General features: G+C 40.7%; 1 protein-coding gene across 6 annotated transcripts in view; it reads left to right on the forward strand.

Moving 5' to 3' along the window:
* BMPER (BMP binding endothelial regulator) overlaps nt 1–27,870 on the forward strand; it is a 154,026-nt gene that overhangs the window by 63,765 nt on the left and 62,391 nt on the right. For all 6 annotated transcript variants that reach the window (XM_064443925.1, XM_064443924.1, XM_064443923.1 and 3 more), the window contains 5 exons: nt 11,992–12,091; nt 15,432–15,541; nt 16,174–16,314; nt 18,582–18,686; nt 24,144–24,189. In XM_064443925.1, coding sequence (XP_064299995.1) covers nt 11,992–12,091; nt 15,432–15,541; nt 16,174–16,314; nt 18,582–18,686; nt 24,144–24,189 — 502 coding nt within the window. The remainder of the gene's footprint in view (nt 1–11,991; nt 12,092–15,431; nt 15,542–16,173; nt 16,315–18,581; nt 18,687–24,143; nt 24,190–27,870) is intronic.

The raw sequence follows: 27,870 nt of genomic DNA on the forward strand, positions 1-27,870 counted from the left end.
TTCCCTGCCTGTGGGATGAGAGTTACAATATAAATAATTCACATTTTTTCAATGTCTTTGCTCTGCTAATTAACTTGCTTCTTTCCAGTAGTTCAACAAATCTTACACATAAAAATGTATGATTCTGTTTCCTATGGGAATCTTTAGTGAGTCACTTTACACTGATTTTTAAGACCATTTTACATCATTAGGCAGGTACAAAGGAGACTTAACAGGGCCAAGGAGAGACCTACACCAAACCCAAATTTTATTTGTTTGCTTATTATCTCTCTTAGGGCCTGCTAATGGCTTTTGATGGTAAGGCAGTAAGCCAAAGATAGGAATGCATTCTAATTTACATTTCCAATTGCATGCCCTGCGACCTCCATTCTTAGTCTTAAAGTAAGTATTTTCTGAATTGTAAAATGCAGAAAGATCTTCCTGTGTGAGAAGTCCCAGAATGTGAAAAATTCTTCCTTTGGGGTATGTGCTCTCTTCATTAGGCTCTAGAAACGTAAACCTTTCTAGACCACCTGATGGTCTCATATAGATCTTTCAGTTTTTGACTGTTTGGTGGTGTTGCTTTATCAAGAAGTTGATGGAGTGCCTTCGCCTCAGGCTGCGCCTCTATTTTGAAGTGCTTTGGTTAGCAGGATGTTATTGGAAAGGGAGATACAAGTATTTCCAACCCCTCTGGCAGTCTTTCTGAATGAAGTCGGCCATGTGCTGTGGCCTGAACAAGGTTTATGTATATGGCCTTGCAAAGAATTTAGATATAAGACTATCCATTTTGTGAATATCACATGAGCTTAGCTAGGAGATAAGTGCCAGTCTGGTTGCCTTGCTGTAACGGTGCTGATCCAGAACAAGAACAGCAGCAGGCCTTTAGGCAGGTGCCGGAAGAGCTGGCCTGGGCAAAATATAGCCAGCCCTGGCATGCTGTAGGTGTCTAAGTGGTTAAACCCATATTTCTGTAGGGCCTTCATCATGCCTAAGCTTTCCCTGAGGAACCTACGATCTTTGTAGATCTGGGCATCAGCCTTTTAGAGATGCATTGCTGCCAATGAGAAGCCAGTAATTAGCAACAGGATCCCCCACAGAAATTAAAAGCAGTAGCTGGATATGAACTTTATGGGGAAAAACATCTAAGAAAAGACAGGAGGGACCTGAGTGTATGTCATGTTCCATGCAGGGGCATGAGGGAGGAATGGATGACTTAGGGTTTCATCTGCCCTCTCCCCGTGCATGTGCAGATGGTTTGCAAGCTAGGAAGGAGGGAAAAAGCTGTGATTCCCCTATCAGTCTTGCTAGCCAGGATTGGGAAATGTCAGCATTTGCTGCTGATGCTTCTGTAAATCATTACCCCTGGAGGAAGGAAGAAGCAGTGAGGAACTGTGACTTGTAAATGATCCCTAATCAAAGTGCTTCCCAAGGCTATTCCTGAAGAGCTGCAGATTCCTCAGCACCCCTTGCTCAGGCTTGTGTTTAAGACTAAAATGTGTTACTTTCCCTTGATCACAAGCCAGAGTGTGCCCTACCCTGGAGTAAAGCCAAGCCGTATCTCTGGGGTGGGACAGCTCTAGGTAGTACAAAGCAGTGGAATCGTGCACTGTGGTATTAGGGATGTTGATATAGATAACTACCATTGGCCTACAGTGAGTCTAATCCTACCCACTTCAGGTAGACTGAAGCTACCTCTGACTGTTTCACTGTAGGAACAGTTTTGTAACTTCCTCATTTCATAAAGGTAGCCTAGTTTTCCTAAAACTTTATTTCCAAGAAATTCTCTGAATGAACTGCAATTTAGCACTTTCTCTTGCTGAAGTCTGCATAACACTTTAAAGTGTATTTTTAACTCTCTTTGCTAAGGGCTTAGGACAAACAGGATCTCCTGTTAATGAAAACCTTTGATGAATGCATTAAGGAAGCAGTGCGTATGTAATCCTATATTTCCTGAGGTTACCTCAGCAGTATACGTGGAACATAACATGTAAAGAGGGTACGTGCATGTAGAAAGGTCTTGAAAAAGCTAGAAGTAGTGTCCTTACTACTACTACGACTGCATGATCTATTTTACCATGGATGCTCTACAGATATCAGTATGCTTTGTCATCAAACCTTCAGGCAAGGGCATCCATAAATTGTAGAAACAGCCGGTGAAGGATTAAGTCTCAACCTCTCCAATACCTCATTGCCCTGCATCACTGAAGGAGATTTGTTCTTTTTGCTTGTGAATGAAACAGTGACTTGGTGTGGGCTATTCTGGCAAGTTTTGACCTAGTAACAACTTTTCCAAACTCAGGTATGTAGTCACCTTTTTCTGAATGTTGTGCTTTTTCCCTCTTCCAAGAGCAACCCTAGTTGGTTTTATTCATGACCTTTTTTATACATTTGCACCTCCAAAAAATGAAGCTTCAAACCATACGATGAAATGAAGTTCATATTGTATACAAGAAAGTATTCGCACTGCTGAAAACAAAGCCTTTATTTTGTATCTAAATGCCAGATGTCAGAATTCGGGCATTTGGAGACTTAATTGACTTGATTCTTGCAATTTAGTCCTGCAGATAACTTAAGGCAAATTATTTAAAATTAATGCTCTAAGGCGAAGCTGTGCGGATACATCTGTAGAATTTCTTGTCATGACCAAGTATTTTAAAGAATGATGATGAAGTGAGAGTCAGAATTGTCACCTTTCTCGGGACCACAATGGTACTAGTATTCTGCATGTGCCAGAAACACGCTGGGGACGCTGGAGGGATTTAATAACTGTGTATCTCTGCAAATGGACCGTTCAGAAGGAAAAGCTGTTCTCAAAAGGGAGGCCAGTACTACACTGTAATGTGGGAATTGGAAGTGGGGGTGAAGGTAGTCACCAATAGCTGCCAAAGTGTGGGGTTTATAGGAGTACCGTTTAATGTAGGACAGAGCAAGAAAACCTTGTAAGGTAGTATCACAAAGCTTATGCTGCAGAAAAAGAAAAAAAAAAGGAAGACCTTTGTGCAAGTTTATCTTATGAAAAGCAAGTGCTATTTATATAAATACATGTGGCAGTGGCTACCATTTTGCAAGCATCGGGTTAGGGCTTTGAAACATTATGCAAATGCACTGGTGGTGTATACACAACTGTACACCCACTGGACTGTACTTCATGTGTTCTTGACGCCAGTGAAAACAAAGCAGCCTCCAACTGATTCAGGGGAAAAGTCATGGCTGCAAGAACCCAGGACCTGCTTTACAGAGCTACTGCTCTGCTTCTAATAACTGAAGTTAGCGAAGTCCCTTGGATTTAACCCTAATTTTCTTATTATCTGGGATGGGATGTGAAAAAGCTGAAGAAGCCTGTTAGTGGTTTTAATAGTTTTTCTGGCCACAGACAGTTTCCAGCATAACATGTTTTATTGTAATTTTTCATAGAAACAGTTCTTTTTATAAGAGAAATAAATAATGCTGCGCCTCACGGCAAAGCTTCTATAGTCACTGGAGACCTCTGGTCTAACAGCTAAATTAATCACGAATAGCTGAACTCTTTCCTGCAGTGGCATGCCAGAATTGTTTCCTTGCCAATGTCTTTGCTTCCTTTCTGCTGTCCCCATGAAGCTTCTGCTCTTTACCCCCAAGGTGGTGGAGAGTTCTGCTCTTTTCTGCAGTGTGGCGCTGCCCCCCTGGCCCATTCCTGCTTACACAGTTACCTTGGCTCTTTTTTCACCATTGCCTGGTGTAACTTCTGGGGCTTTGGTTCAAAATGCTGTCATCCAAAACAGAATGAAAATCAATGGAAAGACTCCCACTAATTTGTATGACCTTTGATGCAGTCCTTGCCTACATCCCGCCTTAAAATCCACCTCTTCCACCAGGTGTATGTCTTCTAACTTCCAGCATTATAGAAAGTCATTGTGCTATAGTGAGTGCTGTATGGCACTAGATCCCTACCCATTTTCCCTAGCAGCATTCAGAGAGATGACTCGGCACCATTTGAGTTTGTCCTGTGCAGCAACTGGCAGGGACATTAGAGGGGAAGCGTAGCCTGTAGGAGGGTGTCTAGTTTATAGGAAACATCAAGACATGTGTGGTGGGTACGTGCAGTGGTAACTGTGGTTGCAGTATTTTGGTTAGGTAGGTCTCTATTAATAAAGAGCTAGTGTTAATTTCAGAAGTCTGAAGCCTTTTGATACTACTACCCAGCACGGACTATACAGGGCGCAGTGGCAGCAATCAGTTTAACGAGACCTGCAGCAAGGAAGAGAGTTTGATTAGTAAGTGTGTGAAATGGCAGCAAGTGGTGGAGGTGATGTGAAAGGATTCAGACTAGGGGAAAAGCTGGATTTGAGATGCTGGCCATTCACTTCCATGCTGAAAGCAAGAACTAACCTGCTATGTCACATTAAGCATTGTTGGTAAAGTTAGGAATATGAAGATAACTTTAGGTACTCTCTTACTGGGAAAAAAATTCTGAGAAGTAAGTCCTGTGTTGCTAGGAATAGTGCCTGGGCTAACTAAACAGACCACAAAGGCATTTGAGGTGCAGTGTGAATCCAGACATTTTTGAGATGTACAGAGATACTGTTGAATTTTTTTAACTCACTATCAACTAGCCGAAGAAGGAATAGGCACTTTTATTACAGAGTTGAAAGCTCTGCCTTCTGCATGTAACTTTAGAGACATTAAAGAGTACCTAATGAAAGACAGAATAATTTGTGGGACACGTTATTTCTGCTTGCAGGAGAGATTTGTTGAGAGAAACAGATCTACCCCTGGAAAAAGCCTGAGTTGTTGAACTGTCCATGAGAAGGATCAATAAAATAACCGCTCCCAAAGCAGAACAAGTATATGGGCTCCTGCTGAAAGCATCCAGCATTCAGGGTATTTGCAGGCCAGTCTGGAACACACGTATCATGAATCTGTGTAGATACTGGGGGTAAAAAAAAATCAGGAAAGACAGGAAGAAAAATGCCTCATCTCCAGGGAATGGTGCAATAGGCATGGGACACAGACCTGTCTTAGGTCCCATTGCCCCTGCTAACGTAGAAATAGAGATATTGTTCCAGGAGCAGTAGAAGTAATGAAGCTCTGTTTCTACAGATGTGTAGCCCTTGCTCCTTTATCTGCCCTGACTGCAATAATCTGAGCTTTTTTCCAGGACCTCCATGACACAGCACCAAGCAAAAGGCAGGAGGTCTGGGAGGTGCTGCCTGGACGGCCAGCTGCTGCCTGACACTGTGGGATGCTTTCTGGTGTCCCTTCTGGGAATGAAATTGGGGGTTCTTTACTTTCTGCAGCAGTCTGGTCTTGACAAAACTTGTAGGAACGTAGTGTCTTTGAGATCCTAATGTCATTTTGATTTTTGCTATTTTATCTCTATATACCTTTTCTGGAGGAGTCCTTTGATCATTTGTGGCTGGAGCTGATCAGGGATTCACAAGCTACAGGTGTGCCTCCTCTGTGCCCGCATAAGCCTTCTTTCCTTAGGAACTCAGCCTGAAAGGGGAAAAAGTACACACAGTGATTAAATCTTTGAAGGCTTCCAAGTAAAGAGGGGTTATTTACAACATCACTTTCAACAGAGCCAAGAGCTCAGTGCGCAAGCCCTGGAGGGGAGAGGGCTGCTGGCTGTTCAGCTGTTAGACTCTGCAGCTAGGCTGTTGGGTCAGCGAGAGATTTGATTTCAGCTGGATTGTGAAGCCAGATGCAGTATAATCCCAGTGACACTTCTGCACAGTGCTGTTAGACAGGAGAAATATGACTAAGTGCTGGTTGTGCTGAGTCCCCCCGCTGAGAGCAGAGCACTGTGTGACCTTCCCCGAGGAGCCCTTCTGCAGTCCAGCAACTGTGAAATTTTAGGAGCAGTGTCTCTGTCTGTGCATACTTAAGGAAAGCTACTGTGCAACCCAAGATTTCATTTTCCAGGATGTTCCCTTTCACCCAAGGCAGTAAATACCCTGGTCCTGCACCTCCTCCCACAGGAGAGTTGGTGCAAGTTGTCTTCTGAAACCTGAAAGAACCAGGACCAGCAGCTCCCCAGCAGTCTGATTTCAAAGTGGAGAGCTATACCCCAGAACACCATGCTTCACTCTAGAGAGTGGAAGATGCTGTGATATTTCATCAAACACACACAGCACACCACTTCCCTCTGAAAAAAAGAAAATGTCTTTTCTTCATCTAAACAATCCCAGGAAATGTGGCTCTTGAGAAGTTGAAAAGATGGCAAGACAGAATTGGCTTGGCACTTACACGAGGCACTTTGTACACATGGTGTTTGGTTGATGGAAAGCATGACAGTATTTAGAGGCTTCATCCTACCCTAAATGACTAACTAAGGGATAATTTAGTTAATTCCTCAGCAGCTGGATACAACCACATAGAGATTAACTTCCAAAAGAGGGAGGCTTTTCAGTTCCTGGTTTTAGGTCAAGATGTTCTAACTCTGTGACACTTTGCAGTCATACTTGCAATCTTCTAGGAGCTCAGGACATGAATTTACATTAGTTAAAGACAACTAATGGAACTTTCTTATTAATACATCTTGTTGATGACACACATGGTACCCCTAACAACCTGTACCATAAGGGTGCACATGGAAGGAGAAATAGTACAGTCAAACTCTTACCTGAGGGAGAACAGCAGGAAAGGATAGTTTAGGAATTGTGCCTTTACTTTTTCCCAGAGTTTGCTCTAGAAATTTATTCATTAGAATTTTGCAGCTTACTATTCTAATATGATAGCTTTTAGGCAATTTTTAAGATATTTAAGGCAATAATTTATATCTATACTGATCTGAATGATCTGGTATTAAACCGAAGGTGACCTCTTTAATGCATTTGCTGCACATTCAGTTCTTAGGACACCACTTTAGACTGTCACTAGGACCACTTTCTAAAGCCTTCCTATAGCAGTGATACCTCAGCAAATAGGATTTGAGGTCTAGATCCAGAGTTTGAAAGTCTAGCACACACAAGGCAATATAAATACCTGTTATTTTGAACGGAAGGTCAAGATCTCCCTATTCTGAATTTTATCCAATACTTTCTAAAGAGGCATTTTAAAAATCCTAGTCTAGACAATAGATCAGGCTGCAGGGATGTGGGAAGGTCTGGCCTGTCTGTCTGTCTGTTTGCTGAACTGATTGATGTGCTGTTTGCTTTTATGCTGGGAACTGTTTTGCTACTTTGTGCATTTCCTAAAAACCTTATTCCTGTGACCCTTCCAGGGAACTTTCACGGCTGTTTCAGGGACCCTGAAATACTGTGTAAGGGTGAAGTTACTCCCAGAGTCTGTCTGCCACGTACTGCTGCTAGCATAAGATATATAGGTGTATAAGTATAGAACTATACTTATATATTATAGCATAAGAACCGGAGTGTCCTTCATCTGATTTGGGAAAGAACACCTATTTTATTTCCAAATTAAAACCCCACTCTAAATACAGTATCCTCTCACTTTTGAGCCTGAAGTCTACTTACGGGACTGTACATAGGATTGTAAACCCAAGGTATGGGTTTACAGCGTGTGATTCCAGCGGTGTCTTGAAGATGTTTGCATAGTACCTGTTGCTGATTTGTTTTAGGTATTTAGGACGTGTTTGGGAGGCAGCAGAAGTCTTTACTCTCACACAATATTTAATACATTAGACAGACCTTCTGGTGACCAACAAGTGTATGCAAGCCAATACACTATCCAATTCATGTAGGAAGACTTATACACATCAGCAAATGTGGTGTAGTGAAATAGGAGCCCTGGTATGCCTTAATCTCTTAATACTCATCTCTATCTGAATCTCAAATGATATGTCTATCTCTTCAAGAGCAGATTCCTACTCATTGCCTTTATGCCATTGCTGTTACAAAAATGATAATGTTTGTGGTGGCTGTGGACACCTGCACTGTGCTAGAGCAGTTGAAGAAAAACGGTCATACAGTTGTATGTTTATTTGGCTTCTCTCGCCACTGGCATGGGGCAGACAAGTTGTTGAACTTTGAAAGGTATTTTTCATGCTGGTGGTGTAAAATCTTTATTCATAGCTGGAGACAACCTTGAACATCTGTCTTAGTTCTTACAGCAACCCCTGCTGTGGCTACAGTGTGCTTCTGACCTTGCTTTAAATATCTGGAATATGTATCCTGGAGTTGAGAGAAATGTAATTTTGTTACCTTCCCCCCCCCCCCCCCCTCCCCGTAAGGATAGACTCACTGGTAGCAAATGAAACCTTTCACACTTCTTCTAGAAGGAAAATTAAAAATAAATTTCAATAATCCACTGTGAGCTGAATCCTAATGTCAGCACTTAGATAAAATATTCTGCAAAATCAATGGAAATTTCACTTCTGTCGGAGGATTAGCAGAGTCTTTCAAGCACAAGGTGAACATAGGGCAAAACTAAGGAGGAATCTTTTTGAGATGATTTATAGCTTCACTAAAACACAGAGATAAAGCCTGAAAGTGAAATGGAAGATTAGATGCCCACAAGAAACATGGTTCTTGATAACACTGAAGTTAACCTTTAACATTAAATAACATGTATATAAAATATTATTCAGCTTAGACATACCTGTTATCAGTAGCAAACCAACTGGGAGTATGGAAACCTCTGTTCTCCTCAGATTTCCTGAATGCTTTCAAAGTCTGCTTATGACAAGGGCAGCTCTGCTGTTGGTGGTCACTACTCTCGCCTACATGGTAGATGGAGCCCAGGGCTCTTGGAGATTAATTGCAGCAGGCTCCCAACCTTTGGGGAGTTTTTTCTGCAGATATTTTTCTCTCCATCTGTCCTAGCACACAGGCTGCATACATGCTGTGCACCAGGCATGTGGGTATCCTACCCAGAAACTGCACTCTATCCTTCATCCACCATCTCCAGCAAAGTCAGCCACAGCCTGGGTGGGTGTGTCTCTCAACTTTACCGAGTTTCTTGTGTCTTTATTGAACAGTGAAGTATCATAGTTGAGGTAGGAGCTTAGCAGAAGTGGATGGACGGGTAGCTAGACTAGGTCCATGCTTTCATTTTAGGAGAGACAGTTTGTCTGTCTTTCTCAAAGACGGACCTCTCGTGGGAGAGTTAGAAACTGCTATTTCATGTCCCCCTCTCTCCTGTCTCTTGAGAAAGCTGATGAGATGAGATGATACCTCAGTCCATACTGCCCTCCAAGCAGATGCCAGGGAGCCTCTTGCTTTGTTTTGCAGATAAGAGGTGGCAGCAGGAGTTACTGTGTTTCTGTTTGTCTCTGAGGTGGATAGTGAATCTTTTCATTGTAGCCTGTAGATTTCTTACAAAATCTGTTATCTCCAAAGGACTATGGACTGCAAGCAGCATCCCCTGTCTAAGGCTTCATATAACTATTGCTCCAGGATTTATTTGCCTAGCTCTTGAATAGCATTTCACACAGGTCACAGATGCCACTTGTACTTCATTGGTCTGCACTGTCTTCCAGTTCAGGTTTGGTTTTACTAGAAGGTGTTGCTTCAGACCTGGAATATTCTGGGTGCATGGGAGGTATTATGCTTAACAGGGAAATGTGAGCTAAAAGCTGTAGATGTAACTGGGAGGTGGAGGAGGCACGGTGTTTACTGTACAGTTCCCACCCTGGCTTAGGCTGTCCAGAGCCAACTTTTTTGCTGTCCGCTCTCCAGAGTTATTTTTTTCCCCTTGTTTTTTCTGTTGAACTTTTATTGCACTGCATTTTCTACATGGCTCTATTCCATGCAATTTAAAGCACTGGCAATGCTAGCTAATCCTGCTTTGAAAGCTGGTATTCTGAAGTCTTTGTGATTTTTGAATTGTGATAACTGAGGCTTTCAAGAAAATAGAAATATCTTGTATGTTTTGACATTTCCTTATAGTGCCCAATGAGCTATCTCTCTAAGCTCTGTAGGGCAAGTAGAATTACGCTTACTTTAAGTGGTACAGGTTGATTTGTTTCAGACTGTTTTTGAACTTGTACCCTAGCATGATATTCAAGTCTGGAAGATCCTGTTTGGAACAGAAGTGAGCTAGAAAGCATTTTGATGTTAAAAAGCAGCATTACAGCCGGAAGCAAGAGTAGCAGTGGGGTATAAAGAGAGATGCAACTGGAGTTAGTTTTGAGCAGAGGAAGGGCCAGTACAAAAAGTATAAAAGGAGCTATAAACAAAAGGCTGAAATGAAGAAATATTTAATATTATACATAACATTTCATATCAAAAAATTCTATGCAACAAACTGCAAAGGCAATGTCTCAATAATGTGCTAAACCTAAGCTTTGATTCGCTCTGTCAGAGAAGCAATACTCTAGAGCAGTTCTGCAGAGGCATAAGATGTGTGAGTACTAAATTCAGAAGCAAGGCTGCAAGAAAGAACCTGCACTTACCATGTGATGAAGCATTGCTTTATCTTCCATGGATGTCTCCCTGATCCTGTCACCAGACTGGCTGAGGTCTCCATGCCCTACTTTCCCATTTGCTGAATTGTCACCAAAGTTTGAGCTTTGTCTTCTCTTAGAATTTTTCCCTGGGGTGAATGACAGCACTGTGTCAAGGAGCTCTTCTCTGGTATTTTCTCTTTCATTCTGCACCTGTGTCTCTTCTCACAGAGCTATTCCCTGAGCATCATAAGGAACATCAGTGAAGAATTCATTTCATTTTGTCAAGCTTCTGGTCTGACCCTAAATTTAGAGCACTCATTTCAGTCTACAATAAACTCTGTGTTCCTGCATGCCATAGTGAAAGAATTACGAGCAGTCCTTAGCCATGTGCATTCAGGATGCTTTGGTGGCCCCATGGGACAGGTAGACTTCAGTGCCTGAAAACTTATTACAGAATGGGGGTACAGTCAGTATGTTATTTTCTGTATAATAGTGTATATGTGGGTCTGTCCATATGTAAAAGCTTTTTACATGATTCACTGAGGCCATTAGGAGTGGAATGGCATACCATCATTTCAGGCACAGAGCTTTTCAAAATGAACAGCTTTTTCCATCTTTCCCCAGGGAGCCTCGAGAGGCATCCAGCATGTAGGTGGGAGGAGACTGTTCATAAGTCTTCCATCACAGCATTCAGGAACACAAAGCTTATTGTTGGGATGAGCCTGCAGCTCTGAGTGAGAAATAAGGCAGGGCAGTTAGATGAAAAGGGCTGACTTCTCTTGCTAAGACAGAGGTGGACTGATTTTTAAAGTTTAAGAACCTGGACCTCTCATGAGCGTACGGAGCACTTGTTGGTAGAGGGTCCAGAGCTAAACACAGTGTTCTATAAGCGTGGTGAAGTAATGAGGCAACAGAGCAGAATGAAAACAAGGATCTCTTTTGACTGATTTTATCTTAGACATATATTCTGTGCTTTCATCTCTGCTGTGCTTTTTGCCTGTCTCTGTTTCTGATATTCGTTGATACACCAGGATATATCCAGTCCAGGTTGCTTTTTTTTTTGTTGTTTTTTGGCCACATTCATTCTCAAAATTTCATATACCCTCTTGGTTTTCAGTCCTCTGAAGAAAGCAGACCTTCTGGGTTTGCATAGTTGGACTCGGAGTCTAACAAGAATGTGCTTTCTTAAGTGATTTTGGCTTATTTGGTTTCTGAGGTCATGGACATAGTGGAAGAACACCTGCTCTCATCTTGCTTCAGCACTTAATCCCTGTCCCAGACAAGCCTAGAAGGGCACGGCACAGGAGGTGAAGAATAATATAAAAAATTGCTCAATAATTTTTTTTAACATCCGGACAGGTTCATGGATAAAGATTTTATTCTCCCTGGTTTTCTCATATCCACACTAAGAAGTAAGATAGAAAGACACTGTTTCTTCAACTATTGCTTGAAAGAATGAAAAAATATGAATAATCCAAGGTCTCTGCAAGCAATATAGAAAGTGTTGAAGGACATCTTGTACACGCTGCTTGTAAGCCTGCTGCAAGCAGAAATTTCTGTTGGCAAATACTGCTTTGGCTAAGGCTTTTCAAGACTTGTTACCAGTCTGTGTGGGTGTGTGCATGTCTACTTGACATTTTGCTTCATTTTTTTTTCTAACTCAGCCTATTTTCCTTCAGGGTGGCAGGACACAGTGCATCCGAGAAGTCTGCCCGATTCTCTCATGTCCCCAGCACCTCAGTCATATTCCTGCTGGTCAGTGTTGCCCCAAATGCTTAGGTGAGTGGGTTTTTTCATTGGAATTTTGTAATTAATATGATATATTTCTGTGTAGCATCTTTTATACCAGTATTTCACAATACTGTTAAATTCTGGGAAGTGGAAGACAGTATTGTTCAATGGAGTTTATAATCTACAGGTTTAAACAGGTACTCAGAGTAACTGTGTAGGGTTGTGATGGGTAGTACTAAGCAAGCAGCTGCAGAAGAGCATTTGAGCATAGACCAGTTGGCTTGCTTAGAGAGACAAATATAAAGATGTTTTCCACCTTCATTACATGTGTTTTACAAAGGAGGTTGAGGTGGGAGGAAATGTTTTATTGGAATTTGCCACAAGAAAAAGGCCTCACCCTCTCATATTTTTATTCAACTGTGCATTTGCATTCTTGGTTTTGAGGAAATGCAGGTCAGACAAAACTTCTGGACTGAAATTACATTCTTAGAAGCTGTTGTCAGAAAGGCCAGGGACCCAGGAGTCTGCCTCATGGTTGCCTTCTTAAGGTGGAATCACAGTTTCAGCCAGGAATATTTTCAATTACGTCTCTCCAACACATTTTAAAGGAGTAAGTCAGAGGTTCTTAAGAAGGACTAGTTCTTCCAAGTCATGCCAAGGAAGGCAGTGACTTTTGAGAGTCATTATCTTGCCCTTACCATGTCCACAGATCCCACAGGTTAAGGTTCCTCAGCCTGTGTCCCTCTATTTCATAAACAAGGAACACTTACATCCTACCAAGTAAATCAGCTTAAACTTGGTCTATGAGGTTGTAACTAGGTTTGGAAAAATTTCAGAGCTGAAAACTCCCAGTTCTTCAACAGAAACTTTTTGTCGTTTTGACCATATCTTTAGTACTATACAATTTCTGTTTCCAGGACTAGGTTAGGGGTACAGAGAAGTCTGGTCTTGGAGGCAGCAAGCCATAGGGAATTCCAGCCTCTCATAATACTTAATATTTTTGACTGCTTGAAATACACCTGATTTTATTTATTTATTTATTTATTTGCTAATTGAGAAGTGCTACAGATAAATATCTGCCTGGAACATTTAACCACAGCGCCAGAGAAGAATACAGTAGAGGAATGGAATGGAGAGAAGAACAGTCCAAATGCTGAGCTTCTATTTTGGTGGAGGACATTTTTCCTTTCCTTCTGTAAAGAGTCCTCTCCTGGTCCGCTCCATCCCATGCTTTTCCTGGCTGAACTTTCCCTTCCTGGATCTAGGCATTTAGAACCAGCTTTAATTTTTGACTGCTTCATGGAGATTTTTCTACAGGTTCTTTTTCCCCCTCTTAGAAATATCTGTAAATGAGTTCACTAATAATAATGATTTTCATTTTATATGGTCTTCAGCATGTCATATACCTGTGAAGAGATAATGTCTATTCACAGGGAAGTTTTGGAAGTTTTGGAGCAGAGGTAGCGTCAAAGGGTGTGTAGCACACTGCATGGCAGTTGGGAAAAAGAAATGTTTTCAGGGGTGCTGAGGCATGGTTTTTAAAGTATCATGTGAAAGACCTCCCTGCAATTGAATTCCTGATACTCGGTGTATATAGCTTAGAAGAATGCAGTGGACTCTACTGGGACTTGAATTATTAGCTTAACTACTGGTTATGAGCCAGCAAAGCCAATCATTAAGCCAATATCTTCACCACCACATCTTTTAAAGTGGTAGCTCCTTTGTCAGTGGTTTTTTACCAACTATTTGAACTGGGTTGGCCACCCAGAATAGTGCTGGATGGTTTGCAAGGCATTGCAAGAGGGTGTGAGAGAGAATTAGACTTTTGTTCACTTGTTGACATAAATTATGTGATTGAAGTCCTGGCCCCACATAGAGCAGCAGAAGTGTTGTTACAGGCAGGATTATGACTAGACTTTGCCCATAAGTGGTGCATGGATGTAAAGCAGTTCCTTTTAGGGCTACTGAGCATCCTCAACTGATCTCTCATGTTAGCCCTGCAAGAGGAATTAAGCCTTTTCAGAGACACAAATTCAGTAAAAGGAAAGCTGGTTATGCAAGCACAGATTAACCCAAGGTAGCTAATTTGTGAGAGGGAGATGTTTAAATTGTGTCTAACTGAACAATAGCAATTATTTTTTAACTTTTTTTTAATAGTTATTTTAACATTAGATTTTTAAAAACTCAAGGCTAATCCAATGGGTTTTGGTGTGTGCTTTTCCTTTTGTTTGCTTATATCTCAGAGGAAAATGGAAGATTTTTCTTTTAAGCTGTTTTACATTTATTAAGAATTATTGAAAAGGGAAGGAATTGCAGTGTGCCAAGACCTCGTGGTCTGAGAGCTAAAGTATTGTTGTAGTGCTTAATGACTTCTTGTATGTACTTATAGTGCCCATTCCTTACCTCGGAATTGATGCCTATCTAACACCAGACCTCAAAAAAGATAGGCCGTGAGACTGGCAGCCACTCATAAAAGAACTTATTAGTTGGCTGCCACCAAAAGTAAACAGGGGAAGGTATTCAAAACCAGGTAGATAAGTATAGTGATTTCATGTGAGTTATTGTAAAGAGCTCATGTTTATCTATCATAATGGTCACTTGTTTAAAATAAACTATTAGGAAAGAAGCTGAGGAATAAGAGAAGCTTGCAGAACTGCAAAGTGTGTTGCAACTGGGATCTGAAAGCACTTGCAGGAGTTCAGGACTTCAGGAAAGATTTTATATTGATGCTGCCTGTATAATGCTCTAAATGGTGCCTCACTCTCATGAAACCCAAGTATTTTATGGGTTATGGAAACTAAATATCTTGTGTTGCCCTCATCCTGCTCATAAACAATGCAAATGACTGCATTTCTTGCAACCTTGTCTGAACATGGTTCACCAAGCTATCTTAATGAGACTGGACAACACCTATGATTTTTTGCGTCGGTGCCACTGAGTTGATTTAGTTTGGCTGCTGTGAATCCCTGAGGTAGATATGCTAAAACCAGTTAAGGCCGCTTTATTTGTTAAGTTATTGCATTAAGTTAAAGACTGTTTAAACTAGTTTAAGTGTACCGACCCTAAGAGTTTGCGGTGCTTACTTCTTATTCCTTGAGCTGCACTGTGCACTTTATGATGAGAAGGAGAAGAAAGATTTTCCAATATAAACATGCCATAAATCATATTTATATTCCCTCCCATGGTAGAATTTCTACAGATGAATATGTGCTAGAAGAACAGTGAACTGTTAAAAGCACATATTTTTTTCACACCAAAATGGAAACACATAGCAAATGACACATTGTACATGAATTTGGTCTGGTGACAATAAGCCCTACTATTTTTGTTGACAATATGGCATCTTTTCAACTACATTCTGTTTCTATTACTGTTTATTTATATTCAGGACAGAGGAAAGTGTTTGACCTCCCATTTGGAAGCTGCCTTTTCCACAGTAATGTATATGATAATGGGTCCTCATTTATTTATGACAACTGCACAACGTGTACATGCAAGGTAAGTCCATGTGCTTTGATACTGTGTGCTGCTGGTTGTTTGGCTTAGCAGTAATTTGTAGTGCTGTAGAACTGTAAGCCCTGATACTGTTGTTCTTTGGCATCTTGTGTGGTCCCCAAGAACCTGATCTGAAGAGCACTTGCACTTGTGCTAGGAAAGTTTAGAAAGTGACTGCCTCTGCTGAGACATGATGCCTGACTCGGTATGACACAAAATGAAGTTACTCAGATTATGTGATCCGCTTTAAGTTTGCATTACAGTGAAAGCAGAGTTTCTAAATAGTGAATTACCACATGTCTGCTAAAGGGCAGTGATTCTTTTTTAGTTCTTGTAACGTGACTGTGACCACTTGCACTTTTGCACCTAAGCACAAAATATGAAAGCGTCACCGAACCCGTAAGATTTTGCAAGCCAACAGAAGTACAAGCTGGGCTTTAGATTCACAGACCATGAAAGATTCCCTTAACCCACTAAATAATTTTTATTTTCTCTGAGTTGACCTGTTCAAAGCAGTTGGGCTGTAGCTTGGGTGAACACAATGGCTGAGCAAGCAGAAATGTTGTGGTAAGGATATGCAGGAGCACAAAAATCTTGGTGATGATTTAATGATTCCCTTTTGTCCTTTTACCTAGGATTCAACAGTGATATGTAAGAAGAGGTGTTTACTTGCTGGTGAATGCAATGAAAACAAAGAGCACTGCTGCAAGGAGTGTGTCTCATATATCTCTCCTGAGGAAGCAAAAGTGTGCAAGTTTGGCAATAAGATCTTCCAGGTAAAGTTTCAGGTGTGGCTCAAGAATAGATGCCATTGTAACAGATGAAACAGCATGAATTTACTGTAAATTAATACTGTGGCTTGTTTTTTAGCAGAATCCTTACCATCCTGGTTGATGATGGAACAACTCAGAGGCTTTGCAGAAGCTTTGCAAAATTTGCCATCTGCTATTTTTTTTGAGTTTGTGTAAATTCCTCTGATACACAGTAAAGTTTAGTTCTTCCTTGATGTGACATATTGTCTCCCTCTCCATACGTAGAGATTCAAGCTGCTGCTTCATTACAAGTAATGCATTTTTAGTAAGAGATAGTAATACTCTGCTTTCCCAAACAAACACTGATATTCATGGAGAAGATATTCTGAGTGGTATGTAGACTTTCTCTGCTGAGCTGAAGAGTCTCTTCCATAGCTGAGCCAACAGGAGCTGTGCAAAGTTCATCTTGGCTGAAAGTTACTCATCTTGATTTACTACATTTCACGTCCTTGCTAAGGACAGCACCCCTGACATCTTATATTGGGATAGCCATGTAATAACTGTTACCTATTGCACTCTCACCCAATGTTTTCAAATCACAAGGGATTCTCTGCAGAACACTGCTTCTATTGCTGAGGCCCTGTTTGTTTTTCCAAGTGGTGCAGCTTTTTTCACACTGTGTCAGAAAAAGATTCTGTCACCCCATGGGCCATCTGTGAATTAAGAGACCCTTGAATCAGATCAAATGTTAAATCCTTTATGAATACTTAGTTTGCTCAGCCAGAATTGCTTCCCATTTATTCCATCTTTTGTGTACATAGCTGAAGTGTTTATTCTGGAAATTACACGTGAACCTACTGTATGCTGAGACTATACTCCATCTGATTGGCACTTTCACACTGGTGCTATTGTGCTTCAGGAACAAATGCCTGCTTCTTAGGCACCCAACTAAAATATTCTACTTCTTGTGAAGATTTTATTATATTACTAAGTATTATATGGAGTAAGAAAAAATAACGAGACAGTACACCCATTCCTGGCCTTGTGTGCAAAAAGGTAAACCCAGTGTCACTCTGTTGAAGTTAATGGTCTAACACAGGTAGAATAGGCACAGCTAATGTGTTTTTGCACTCCGGTGGAAAAACAGCTGTGAGACAAAAATCAGGGTAGCTGCATGCAGTCAGCTGTGATATATTCTGGTACCTTAGCAGATGCTTGGAGAGTAGTCATTAGAGGCCCACAAGAACATGTTCTGCATCAGGAACACCAGGCAATCGTAATATGGCCTGGAAACAAAAGATAGGGGAGAGTCAGCCTTTGACCAAGCATGCTGTGCGGATTAAGTTAGGCTCCTTGGCATTTCAGATTTAGTCTGTTTTTCTTTCTGGTCAGAACATCATGTTGAGGTGGGCACATAATTGTTCACAGCTGTCTGGTTGGACTGCCTGTTCCTGTCAGGTCTATCCTCACCCTTCCTTCACAGCAGCCCTGTAAACAGAAAGCATGCACATTTTGGCTCTAAGTGGGCTAGAACAAGACTGTAACTGGGTGAGACAGAATGTTTTGGGAACCACAGTTGGCAAATGCAACTCTATGTAAAAAGGAGCCAGGGCAGTTCCACAAGTAAGTGGGGACGAGACCATGAGGTGTATTTTGCTCTGCACCTAATACTTTGAGCCATACATAGACTGTCTTACCTGCTTTGCATTTGAGAAGTTCAGCACTGTATCTCTTCTAAACACTTTCAGATGTTTAACAGATCAAGTATCTGTGAAAGTGCTGTAAGTAATCTAAATTAGAATTCATTATTCAACTATTCCTGCCCTAAGTCAAAATGATGCTGCATCTGGGAATAAATTCACTGTATGCTGACATCTTAATCAAACACTTTCACGTGCAACAACTTAAAGACGTCACTCAACCCAATGAATCAGGTTTTTCTAATTATGTGAGCTTAAATGAAAATGTATGGTAGGTGTGATCACATCTCAGGCATATTCTGGAGAGAAAACAATGCAAATAATCAGGACGCTGATGAAAAATGCAAATGTGATTTGGTTAGCCTTTGAAAAATAAATTTCTGACCTGGAGGGCCAAAGGGAAGAAAACCCTGCTGAATTTGATATTTGTCTTTAATCCGACTGGCCATGGACAGACACCTCAAAATAATTTAGACTAAACAATGACACAATGCCAACAGGGAAAGTCATCCTTTCTTGTGCAATGATACATTGCTGAAATAGCTTCCTGTTGCCACCCCAGCTGATACTATATCATGTTCCCTCTTGCAGGATGGAGAGATGTGGTCCTCTGTGAACTGCACCATCTGTGCTTGTGTGAAAGGCAAGACAGAGTGTCGCAAGAAACAGTGCATTCCAGTCAGCAGCTGTCCTCATGTGAGTTTTTTAAAAGAACAGAACTTTCTTCTCTTTTTTCTTCTCCACCATTATCTTTTTTAGTGTATCTTGGAAGTGTGTGCATGGCAGTGGGGCATGCAGATTGGAGAGAAGGGATCCTCTGGCATATTAATTTAGACTGGCCTAAGTGTGCTACTGCTACCCTGAATATGGATTTCCTGCCTCTCTCTTTGCTCTGAAGACTCTGTGCTCCTTTTCTCTGCCTCCCTTTAACTTTGTCTGGCCCAAGTAGCTGCACTGGAACATCTCTTTCACATATATTTAATAGCTTTATAGAGTGGTGAGATGACTACGTTAACATTTCAAGAGCATGCACGTTGTTAAGGCAAGCCACAGGGGGTTGTTGTACTTGCACTTCTCAGTGCATATGAGGCTTAATGCTTGGTTGAAAATGTAAATTAGACAAAGCAAAGCAAATTATTTTAACCAAGCCACGCTGCTTTCTCTAAGGTTGCAGTCTGAGTATTTTTTATTAGAAAGTCTGAAGTGAACTCAGAGTGGTATAATTGTAACTTTACTTAATTGCTTCAAAAATCATGATTACTTGAAACCTCAAGCTAAAGTAAGCCTTTGTTTCTTGGATTTCTGTCACTGACAAATTATTTTGTTTTAATGGCTCAAGCTTTCAGAAGAGGGAGCTCTAAATAGCACCTCATGTAGGGGCAGATCTTTGAACAGAGCTGCAGAAGAGAGAGCCAAGTCGTTAGCATTACACCTTCTCAGTGTTTCCTTCTCCATCCTGGAAGCCAGTGGGGAAAATATGAGTCACAGACACCTTGGTATAAAATTTTAAATGACAAACTCTAGTTTGTAAAATTTTATACGTGTGAACTTTTGACAGCCAGAAGCAGTGGTAGAATACAGAGCTTGTACATTGGCGCTCCCTGTTCTGCTGTGCCAGTGGGCTGCAAGAGCAATGCTTGCATCCTCAGAAGAGGGGGACATCCTTTTCCTGTCATTCTGGTACTCACTGCAGAGGGCAGTTCTCCTGTTCATGGGCCTCTCGAGAGATGTTGCATACATCTTAGGAAGTGTGAACAAATGGAGCTGCTCCTCTGGAAACCTGATGTGGCTCAGGGAATTAGGTTTGTTCAGGCCATTCACAGTATGAGCAGGAGGTGAGAGCTTGGACCCTTCAGGCCTCTTCAAATTCTTTGTTGGCCAAGAACCTGGCACACACTGCATCTCCTTTATATTTTGCCTGTGCTGATGCATTTTAAATGTTTAAGATGCTTCTGGGATCAAATAACTAATATGACTTAATATAGGTCTCAAGTGAAATACTATACTTCAGCAGTACCCATATATAAATTTGAGCATTGAGATGATCAGTTGAAGTGGCTTCTAAAATGAAAGTAGTGGTGGGTAAAAATTCACCATCCACAGTCCTGCAGCAGTATAACTGACTGACTGATGAACTCATTTAGCACTGCTACACACCTGCTCCAAGGTTAATGAGAAGTCCTAAACTGCCCTAGAACTCCAAGTGGAGTCCTCAGACATGGTCCAGTTCTTTAGGGCTGAAAAGACCAGCTTTGTTTCCCTGCAGCACCATTCCTTCCAGTATCTAACCAGTCAGCCTGGTCCCTTAAAATGGAATCTACAGCAAGCTGCATGCAAAGCCACCCTCCTCCACAGGTACACATTGCATTTCTGCTCTTCTAAGCTAAGTTGGAAGGATAAGTAGGAGAACGAATATAAACTCTAGAGTGAGATTTATTTTCCTGTTCCAAGTGGGTACCAAGTAATTTTAAAGCAAATAATGTATGCTAATGGATTTAAATAATTTACATTTCATGTGTGCTCTACTCTCTTGGATGAGATATTCTGTCACAAAAATCTATAAACATTAATTAAACACACCACATTATTCAAAATAAAGATATGTTAGTGATTCTGACACTGAAAGTCTGGGTACCATGCATAGAGTTATGCGGCTGTCTCTGCAGACTGTAGAGGTGTGAACGCCATTTCTGTTTTCCCTTCACAATATTTTTGGCAGTAAGCAGTCTCTACTGACTATTGAAGACTGCTGTGGTATAATGTGCTGTTTAGTGTCCCTTAGGGTGTCAGGCCACGTAAAGTTATCTCATTGAAACTGTGTTATGATACAGACAACTGAGAAAGGATTGAAGATTCACAAACAACTTACAATATTATTCCTTGACTTAAATGCTTTACCATGCAGTCTTAATACTCTTTGCATGACGTTGTGGGGGTTTTTTTTTGTGACAGAATATTATTTAATTTATCATCATAGATTTTGGCCAATTATTTCTTGAAAGGATGTGTTTCAAAGTGGTAATTCTGCTGAAATTTCCAATACTGTGCAATCATTTGTATTATTCACTGTGTTGGTGGCAGGCTGACATATTTTCGAAGACTGTTTCTGCCATTTGTTTTTCTTTATAGGGCTAGGCACATTTTTCTGTTTCTTTTATTCTATTCTTTTTGGAGCATTTAATCCTGTATCAGTAATTACAGGAAGTATCTTTCTTAGCTGCTTTTCATCTGCAGCAGAGGCAATAACGTCTCACAAATTCAATAATTCCTGTTGCATTTATAGTAAAATCAGTCCTTCTTGGCCTTCTAGTGAGCCCTGTGGCTTGTGGTTTCTGTTTCTTACTTTCTGACCACTGACTCCACATAGTCTCCCTCTCTCAGTTACCTGGAGTGTCAGCCTGCAAGGTGTGGTACACATTGGCCCCCATCCAGCAAAGCTATTAAGCATGTGCCCAGTCCTGCTGAAGTTAGTAGGCCCTTCATGTGTGCTTAAACACACGCTTAAATACTTCATAGAAAGGGAGTAGTCTCAACGCTTGGCAAAACTGAGTTTCAGAGATCCTTTAGACCTTTTCTTACCTAATTTGCTATTCGCTTGCCCTAGTGCTGCTCCAGCCTCTTTCTTGCCTTGCACCATCTTCTTTCCATTACCCATCCTTACTGTTCTCTGCCTTGCCTTCTCTGCTTACACCTTTGCATTCCCTGTTAACAGTGTAAGCCTGTGGTAATGGTCAGTGGTCATGGACATGTCTCTTTTTGTACTTCTAGAGGAGGGCTTGGTGAATTTTACAGCATACAACCTTTTCTGAGCTCTGAGGCTGTGCAAAAGTTAATAGAATTAAATTCACAGCATGGGAAGACATTTGCAGAGTATGACTCTGTGGGTAAATTTTGAACCCATGAACTTCAAGTGAGTTGCAAATTTATTCAGAACACGTTCTCCCATCTCTAGCACAGACTGCATTTAATGTTATACACATCTGTTATTATTACAAACAAAAAGTTGCTGTTTTACTCTAGTGCCAAATGAGGCACAAAAAAACAACAGCTGTTGCTATTGCACAACCAAACAACCCTCTTCCCCCCCGCAATTAGTCTTGCCTTAAAAAAATAGAAAATAAAAACCTCAGACATAAAATTGAAAACCTCATAAAAAAAAGAAGAAAAATCCCAGAAAATAAATAGACTCAAATGTGGTCTGCTTATAAATATTCATAGGGAAAAATGGGATCACATCACTTAGCCCGCTCCTAAGGGAACCCTCAATGCTAACGAAGTCTTGCAGCACATGTTAGCAATAATGGGTTTCCTTATTCTACAAGACAAAAACAGGATCTTGGGCCAACATGGTGGCTCAAGTAACCAGCCTCAGCAGGCTGCCTAGGAGATTCCAATTTCACTTGAATTCTTGCCACTTCCAGCTCGGCTGATGATTTCAACTCTTTTATTGAAACAGAGAGGTAAAGCTGTGCAGTGGCTGTGAACAGTGCGCGCGTGTGTGTGGCATTCAGCTGCACGTCTTCCATTCACACAAATAAGAGTAGCCCAGCTCCTTATTTCTGTACAGTTTTAATGGTTCCTCCTTTAAGGGGTTTGGTCCTAGCAGGTGCTTGGTAGGTCTCCCTTTTGCAGCCTGCTCCTCAGCTATTCTCTTTGCTCTGGGGCCTGATGGTCACACAAACATCTAAACGTTACCCACACTGCCAGTGAAAAGCTGATCCAGCCCTTTTCTCAAGTCCAGATGAGACTCAAGTCTGTTCACATGCAGTTGCACTTTCAAAGGCAGGCTTACTGAACTTTTATGCCCTGTGGATTGTGAGCCCACGTGCACTCATCACCAAGCTCTCATTCATGCCACCTGGGTACATCAAGCACAAGATGTATCCAGAAGGACAGAGCACACTCCACTCCAGTCTGCCAGCAGGTACTTGGAGTTGGTTATTCCCCATGCACATTGTCAAAGTTTGGAAGCACTGTAGGCAGAAAGCAAGGCAGACGGCGATAGGGCTTTCTGCCTGTGCCACTTCCCCGTTCTCTGCATAGACCTGCCACCTATTTCTTGTCTGTTTTCATGAGCTTTTCTGCACTTTTGAGCATGTTGGGTGGGCAGAATAGCACAGCTCCATTTGCTTGCTCTTCCTGGCTGGTCCTTGCTCACCTGCTTTGTGGGAAACAGGAGCAGTAGTCCCACAAAGGGGACTTTCTCTGTGTTCAACTACTGATGGAGCAAAGGGTCGGTGCTGAGGAGCAACACAGTTCCGTACGCCTCTTCCTTCCCTGTATGGGAATATGGGCGAGCTCCAATATCACCATAAGTTCTGTTATAACTCATGCCAGTTTTTGCTTGGGAAAACACATTGTTCAGCCTGAAATTTTCCAGGCTTACCCTCTAGCTTGACAGTTAGCTTTAGGGAATTTAAGTAGAATCAGATAGAACATCTTTCATTTGATGAAGACTAAAAAGGAACGTTAATGCCTCCTTCTAACCAGCCTTGTATAATACACAACCATAAATAAAATTGACCTGGGCAGAGAGGTAAATAAAGACTCAAACTTCTGTCCATATTACTACGACTAGACCAAATTGTTTGCTTTTAGATGTTGCACATCCTTGGATGCATGCCCATTTATTTCACTGGGAGATTGGTAATATGATTTTGTGAGATATACCACAAGATTTAACCATGAAAGAAATCTGGCCAAACTAGAGCTCTACCAGTGCTTCCTTCATTCATTTTTATAGGAAAAATGAATGATTTGGGGGGAGTGTGGGGGTGGGGGTAGAGCAGATTGCCTCTGTGTGGTGACTAAAAGGGTTCGCATGGGAGGTGGGGGAAAGGTAGTGATCTGTTAACCCAGTGACTAGTCTGCTTTAGATATCTGTGAATGCATGAGTCCAAAATTCTCACATACTTTCTAGAGAGAAAAGTGGTAACAGAGAACCCTTTTAGTATTTCATTTCTTATACGACTGCCAGGAAGCTCTTTGAATAGTTCTGTCTGTTTTTAGCACCTGATATTTGAAGCTGAAACCAGGGCATTGAGTTCAAACACAACTTGAAATATTTTCTAAGGCTTATCCAGCCTTACAACATAACACAGTCATTGCTCGAAAAACTCTTTCATTAAACCAGCCTGTCTTTCTCCCAATTAGGGTAAAATCCTGAACAGAAAAGGATGCTGTCCTATTTGCACTGAAAGTAAGTTTTTTTAATTCAAATTCTTTAAATTCTTTTTTATTCTTTCAGAGAAAATAAATATAGTAGAAGTATGTTTGCTTTTCTGCCATCTTTTCTGAGGTGACTAAAGGACAGGTGGTTATTGCTGGACACAGATTTTCTCTCCTATAAATCTGTAAATTTAAAATAAAATGCCTGGGTTATTTATTTTATTTTATTTTTTCAAAATGACACTATTTCTATCAAATCTGAGGTTCTACATTTTGAAGGAAATAGTTGGCCTGTGAAATTTGTAGGTAATAAAATAAGGAAATTAATAGAGTTGTAACTTTTAGGGTAGCTTTTATATCTGTAAATAACAGCCCAACTATGTGTGTATATAATCCAACACCTTTGCAGATGATTTGTCTGCAGGAAAAAAGATGTGCAGAAATCTGAGCCACAGTCTGGGTCAGCAGTGGAAAGTAAAATAGAAAGCTGTCCTTCTGTCTGTATGATGTTTAGCTTAACCATCACCTTTTTATCCCTTTACTCTTCACTTCAGGAATTATCATCTTATGGTATCACTTGTGTTCTCTCCCAGTCAGCAAAGCACTTACACAAATACTTATCTTTAAGTTTGTCCTATTTAAGTCAACAGGGAGACCTGTCTCTGCGGAACTTAACGGGCTACAATTATGTATTTCCTTCAGGACATGTTTAAGTATTTTACCAAATAGGGAAAGATGGCTGAAATGAGGTTTTATGATTTACAAGAAGGCTTCTGAAAGAAGGAACAGGTTTTTAAGGAGAGTGTTTCCTGTTCTTTTGTCTAAAATCAAATTGGTTTTACTGATCAACTCAATTCTGGGTGCTCTTGGATTGCACAAATTCCATATGCTAAATACCTGTTTCTCCGCTCTACAGCTCAATTATTTTGAAACCTGTAACTTGTAATAAAATAAACCTAGTTTGTAAGTCTTCAGTATCAAAATGAAATGAAATACAAGTGGCAACCTCAGAAACACTTGATATAATACTGATCAGAGGGAGAAATGAAAGAGGATTCAACTGACCAGCAGTTGATTTCATGTTAGCTTAGTTTCAGGAGAAGAAATTTGCATAGACCTCTGCTCGATCATGACATGTCATTAGTGTCATGAATTTATCAATCTCTGTCTTGCCTCTGTTCTTATGTTTCAGTCTCATTTGACTTTTCTCATGTGTTGTTTTGTAACATGAGAGGGGGAGTAAAATAACGGGGCCAGCCATTCCCTCAAAGGACTACAGACCCTCTACTGTAAGGGGTTAAAAAGAAGATAGTACAGTGACTCCTTCAGAAATGCTGCCAGAGAATGATGACCTGTGATAATTGTTTCATGGGAGAAGGAGGCAGAAAATAGATTCCTTCAAAGTAAAAATAACTCATCTAGGAACCAGGTACATGTGAAATTAAGGGCAGACCACTGTTGCTTGTCCTACTGCCATGCAGCTTTGTAAAGAGCCTGGCTCCATCTTCCCAGTAACCTCCTCCTAGGTACTGGCAGACTGCTCTTAGGTTTCCCCAAAGGTTTCAGGATAAACAACCTTACTCCTTTAGCCTCTTCATATGGGTCCTGTCTGTATTGTACATGAGGCTGTGAGGCTTGTTCCACTGTCCTGCAGTGGCATGCTTCTCTGTTGCACATGAAACAGAGGGGTCCTTTTGGAGAGGTGTCTCGCTATGGACCCATTTAGTATGCTTAGGAGTGATGATGCTGAGCTGATTCTAAACTTTTGTGATTAAAGCCTGTTCCCAGATTTTATCAGGTAAGATAGTCAAAGAGCTTAAATACCCGCTGCCATACAGCAGTAGCCATTAGTATTTTAGCAGTTGCCATTTGCAAGGAACTAATTCCACCTTTGCGCCAGAAGTACTGTAAATCTCATCATGACATAACACAGGCAAAAGGCAAAATCATAAGGATTTCAGTGATGATTGCTATCTCAGATAGTAATTAGAAACTTTGCTAATTCAGCCAATTTCTGATAAGATGTACATGCACAGCCCTTTCCTTCACCCACACACTCATGTTGATTCGCTCTCCACATATTAACACACCAGACATTTCTGGCGTTCCAGCAGATATTAATTTTCCAAAGTAAAAACAACATAGGAGGTACAAGAACATACTGTACACAGGAGAGCTTTGAGTACAGTTTAAATGCAGCCAATTTCTATGAAGTGGGTCAAAACCAGTCACGTTGTTAAAGGATACACTTGAAACTAAAAAAAAAAAAAAATAAATCAAAGGATTATTTTTCAAAGCAGTTTGTTGCAGAGAGAAAAAGTACCTTGTCTACTAAAAGGCTGGAGACTCTCTTTTGTCTACTGTTGCCGAAGTTAACTATGGTTAGTTTTGGCATGTTGCTGTTCAAGCTACATGGCTGGTGTACAGTTATCACTAATTAAACACAGTGGTCATACCAGTGGAAAATTCAACAGTTTAGTTTATCCTGCTGTAAAAATGTAATGAAATGTACTCTTTTGGGCTTGATTTAGAAAAATCACCACTGACGTCAATTCCATAAATTAGTAATCCTATGTTAGACCAAGGTCATTTTCATATTAAAAAAAGAAAACACTAAACCTGAGTTCAAATAACATTAACAGACTGCTCTCAACTCCAGACAAAGATGGGAATTTGCAGTGGAGGTTAAATCTTTGTTCTTGACAAAGAAGAATTGATAGACCTTGCTGAAATTGCAGCACGCAGTATGAAAGCTTCCTACTGCAACAATGTAGACGTATTTTAATCATGATCAATAATCCTAATGCAGTCTTACCTAAGTCATTGTGAGTCTTTATGGATGAAGTTTTTTCAAAGTGGACTGCAGTCATCTAGGACTAGCAGTACACATGATTAGTTTTGCAGTAAAGGCGTCTTTTGGGGCAGAAAATTTCGTTCATCACAAATCATTCTGCAGCTTTTTTAATTGACAAAATGACCAGCAGAGCTAAACCAAACTCAAGGGCATTTGGACCAAGCCTTAGGAGTAAAAGGTTGATACTTTCACATGGTCCTGCATCCTTTTTATTTGATTTTATAGAAATACTGAAAAAAAATTATGTATCTTCAAAGCAAAAAGGGAAAAAAAAAAAAAGGTGGGAGAAGGTGGAGTTATGCATTGTAGGTACCTGTGAGAGCAGGAAGTGGGACTAAAGGATGACATAGGCCCCTGCTGGTCCTGTTTCTTGTGTTATTTCCTTGCCATGAAGAAATACATCAACAAAAAGACTGCAATTGTTTATTCATACTGGAATACTGTTCATGATTTACCTCCTCAGCCGTTTCAGCCATGATGGTCTACTGTATAAATATGTATTTGGACAAATTGGAATAGCTATTTTATTTATGAAATAGACCATAAAGACTCCTGTGGAGTTTTTGACACCACACCTTGTAATGTGTATTATATCAAGCTGCACTATGCAGCAGTTATGAGGAAAGTACTCCATGGCTATGCATTTTTTAAAGAAAAGCTAATGAAATTCTATTATGCATGTTCTGTAGCTAGTTTTCAAAAGTTAATAATGTGTTCTGTTTGATTTAGGGCTTAATTCAGCATATGGGCTAATTGCATTCAAAGTTTCATTTTATTTTTAAAAAGCTGAGATATTTTTGAATTATAGATGTGCAACCAGAGCACCCTTAACTGGTAAACTTGTATTTTTTCCTCCCT

This window comes from Phalacrocorax carbo, chromosome 2 (assembly GCF_963921805.1).
Source record: "Phalacrocorax carbo chromosome 2, bPhaCar2.1, whole genome shotgun sequence".
NCBI lineage: Eukaryota > Metazoa > Chordata > Aves > Suliformes > Phalacrocoracidae > Phalacrocorax > Phalacrocorax carbo.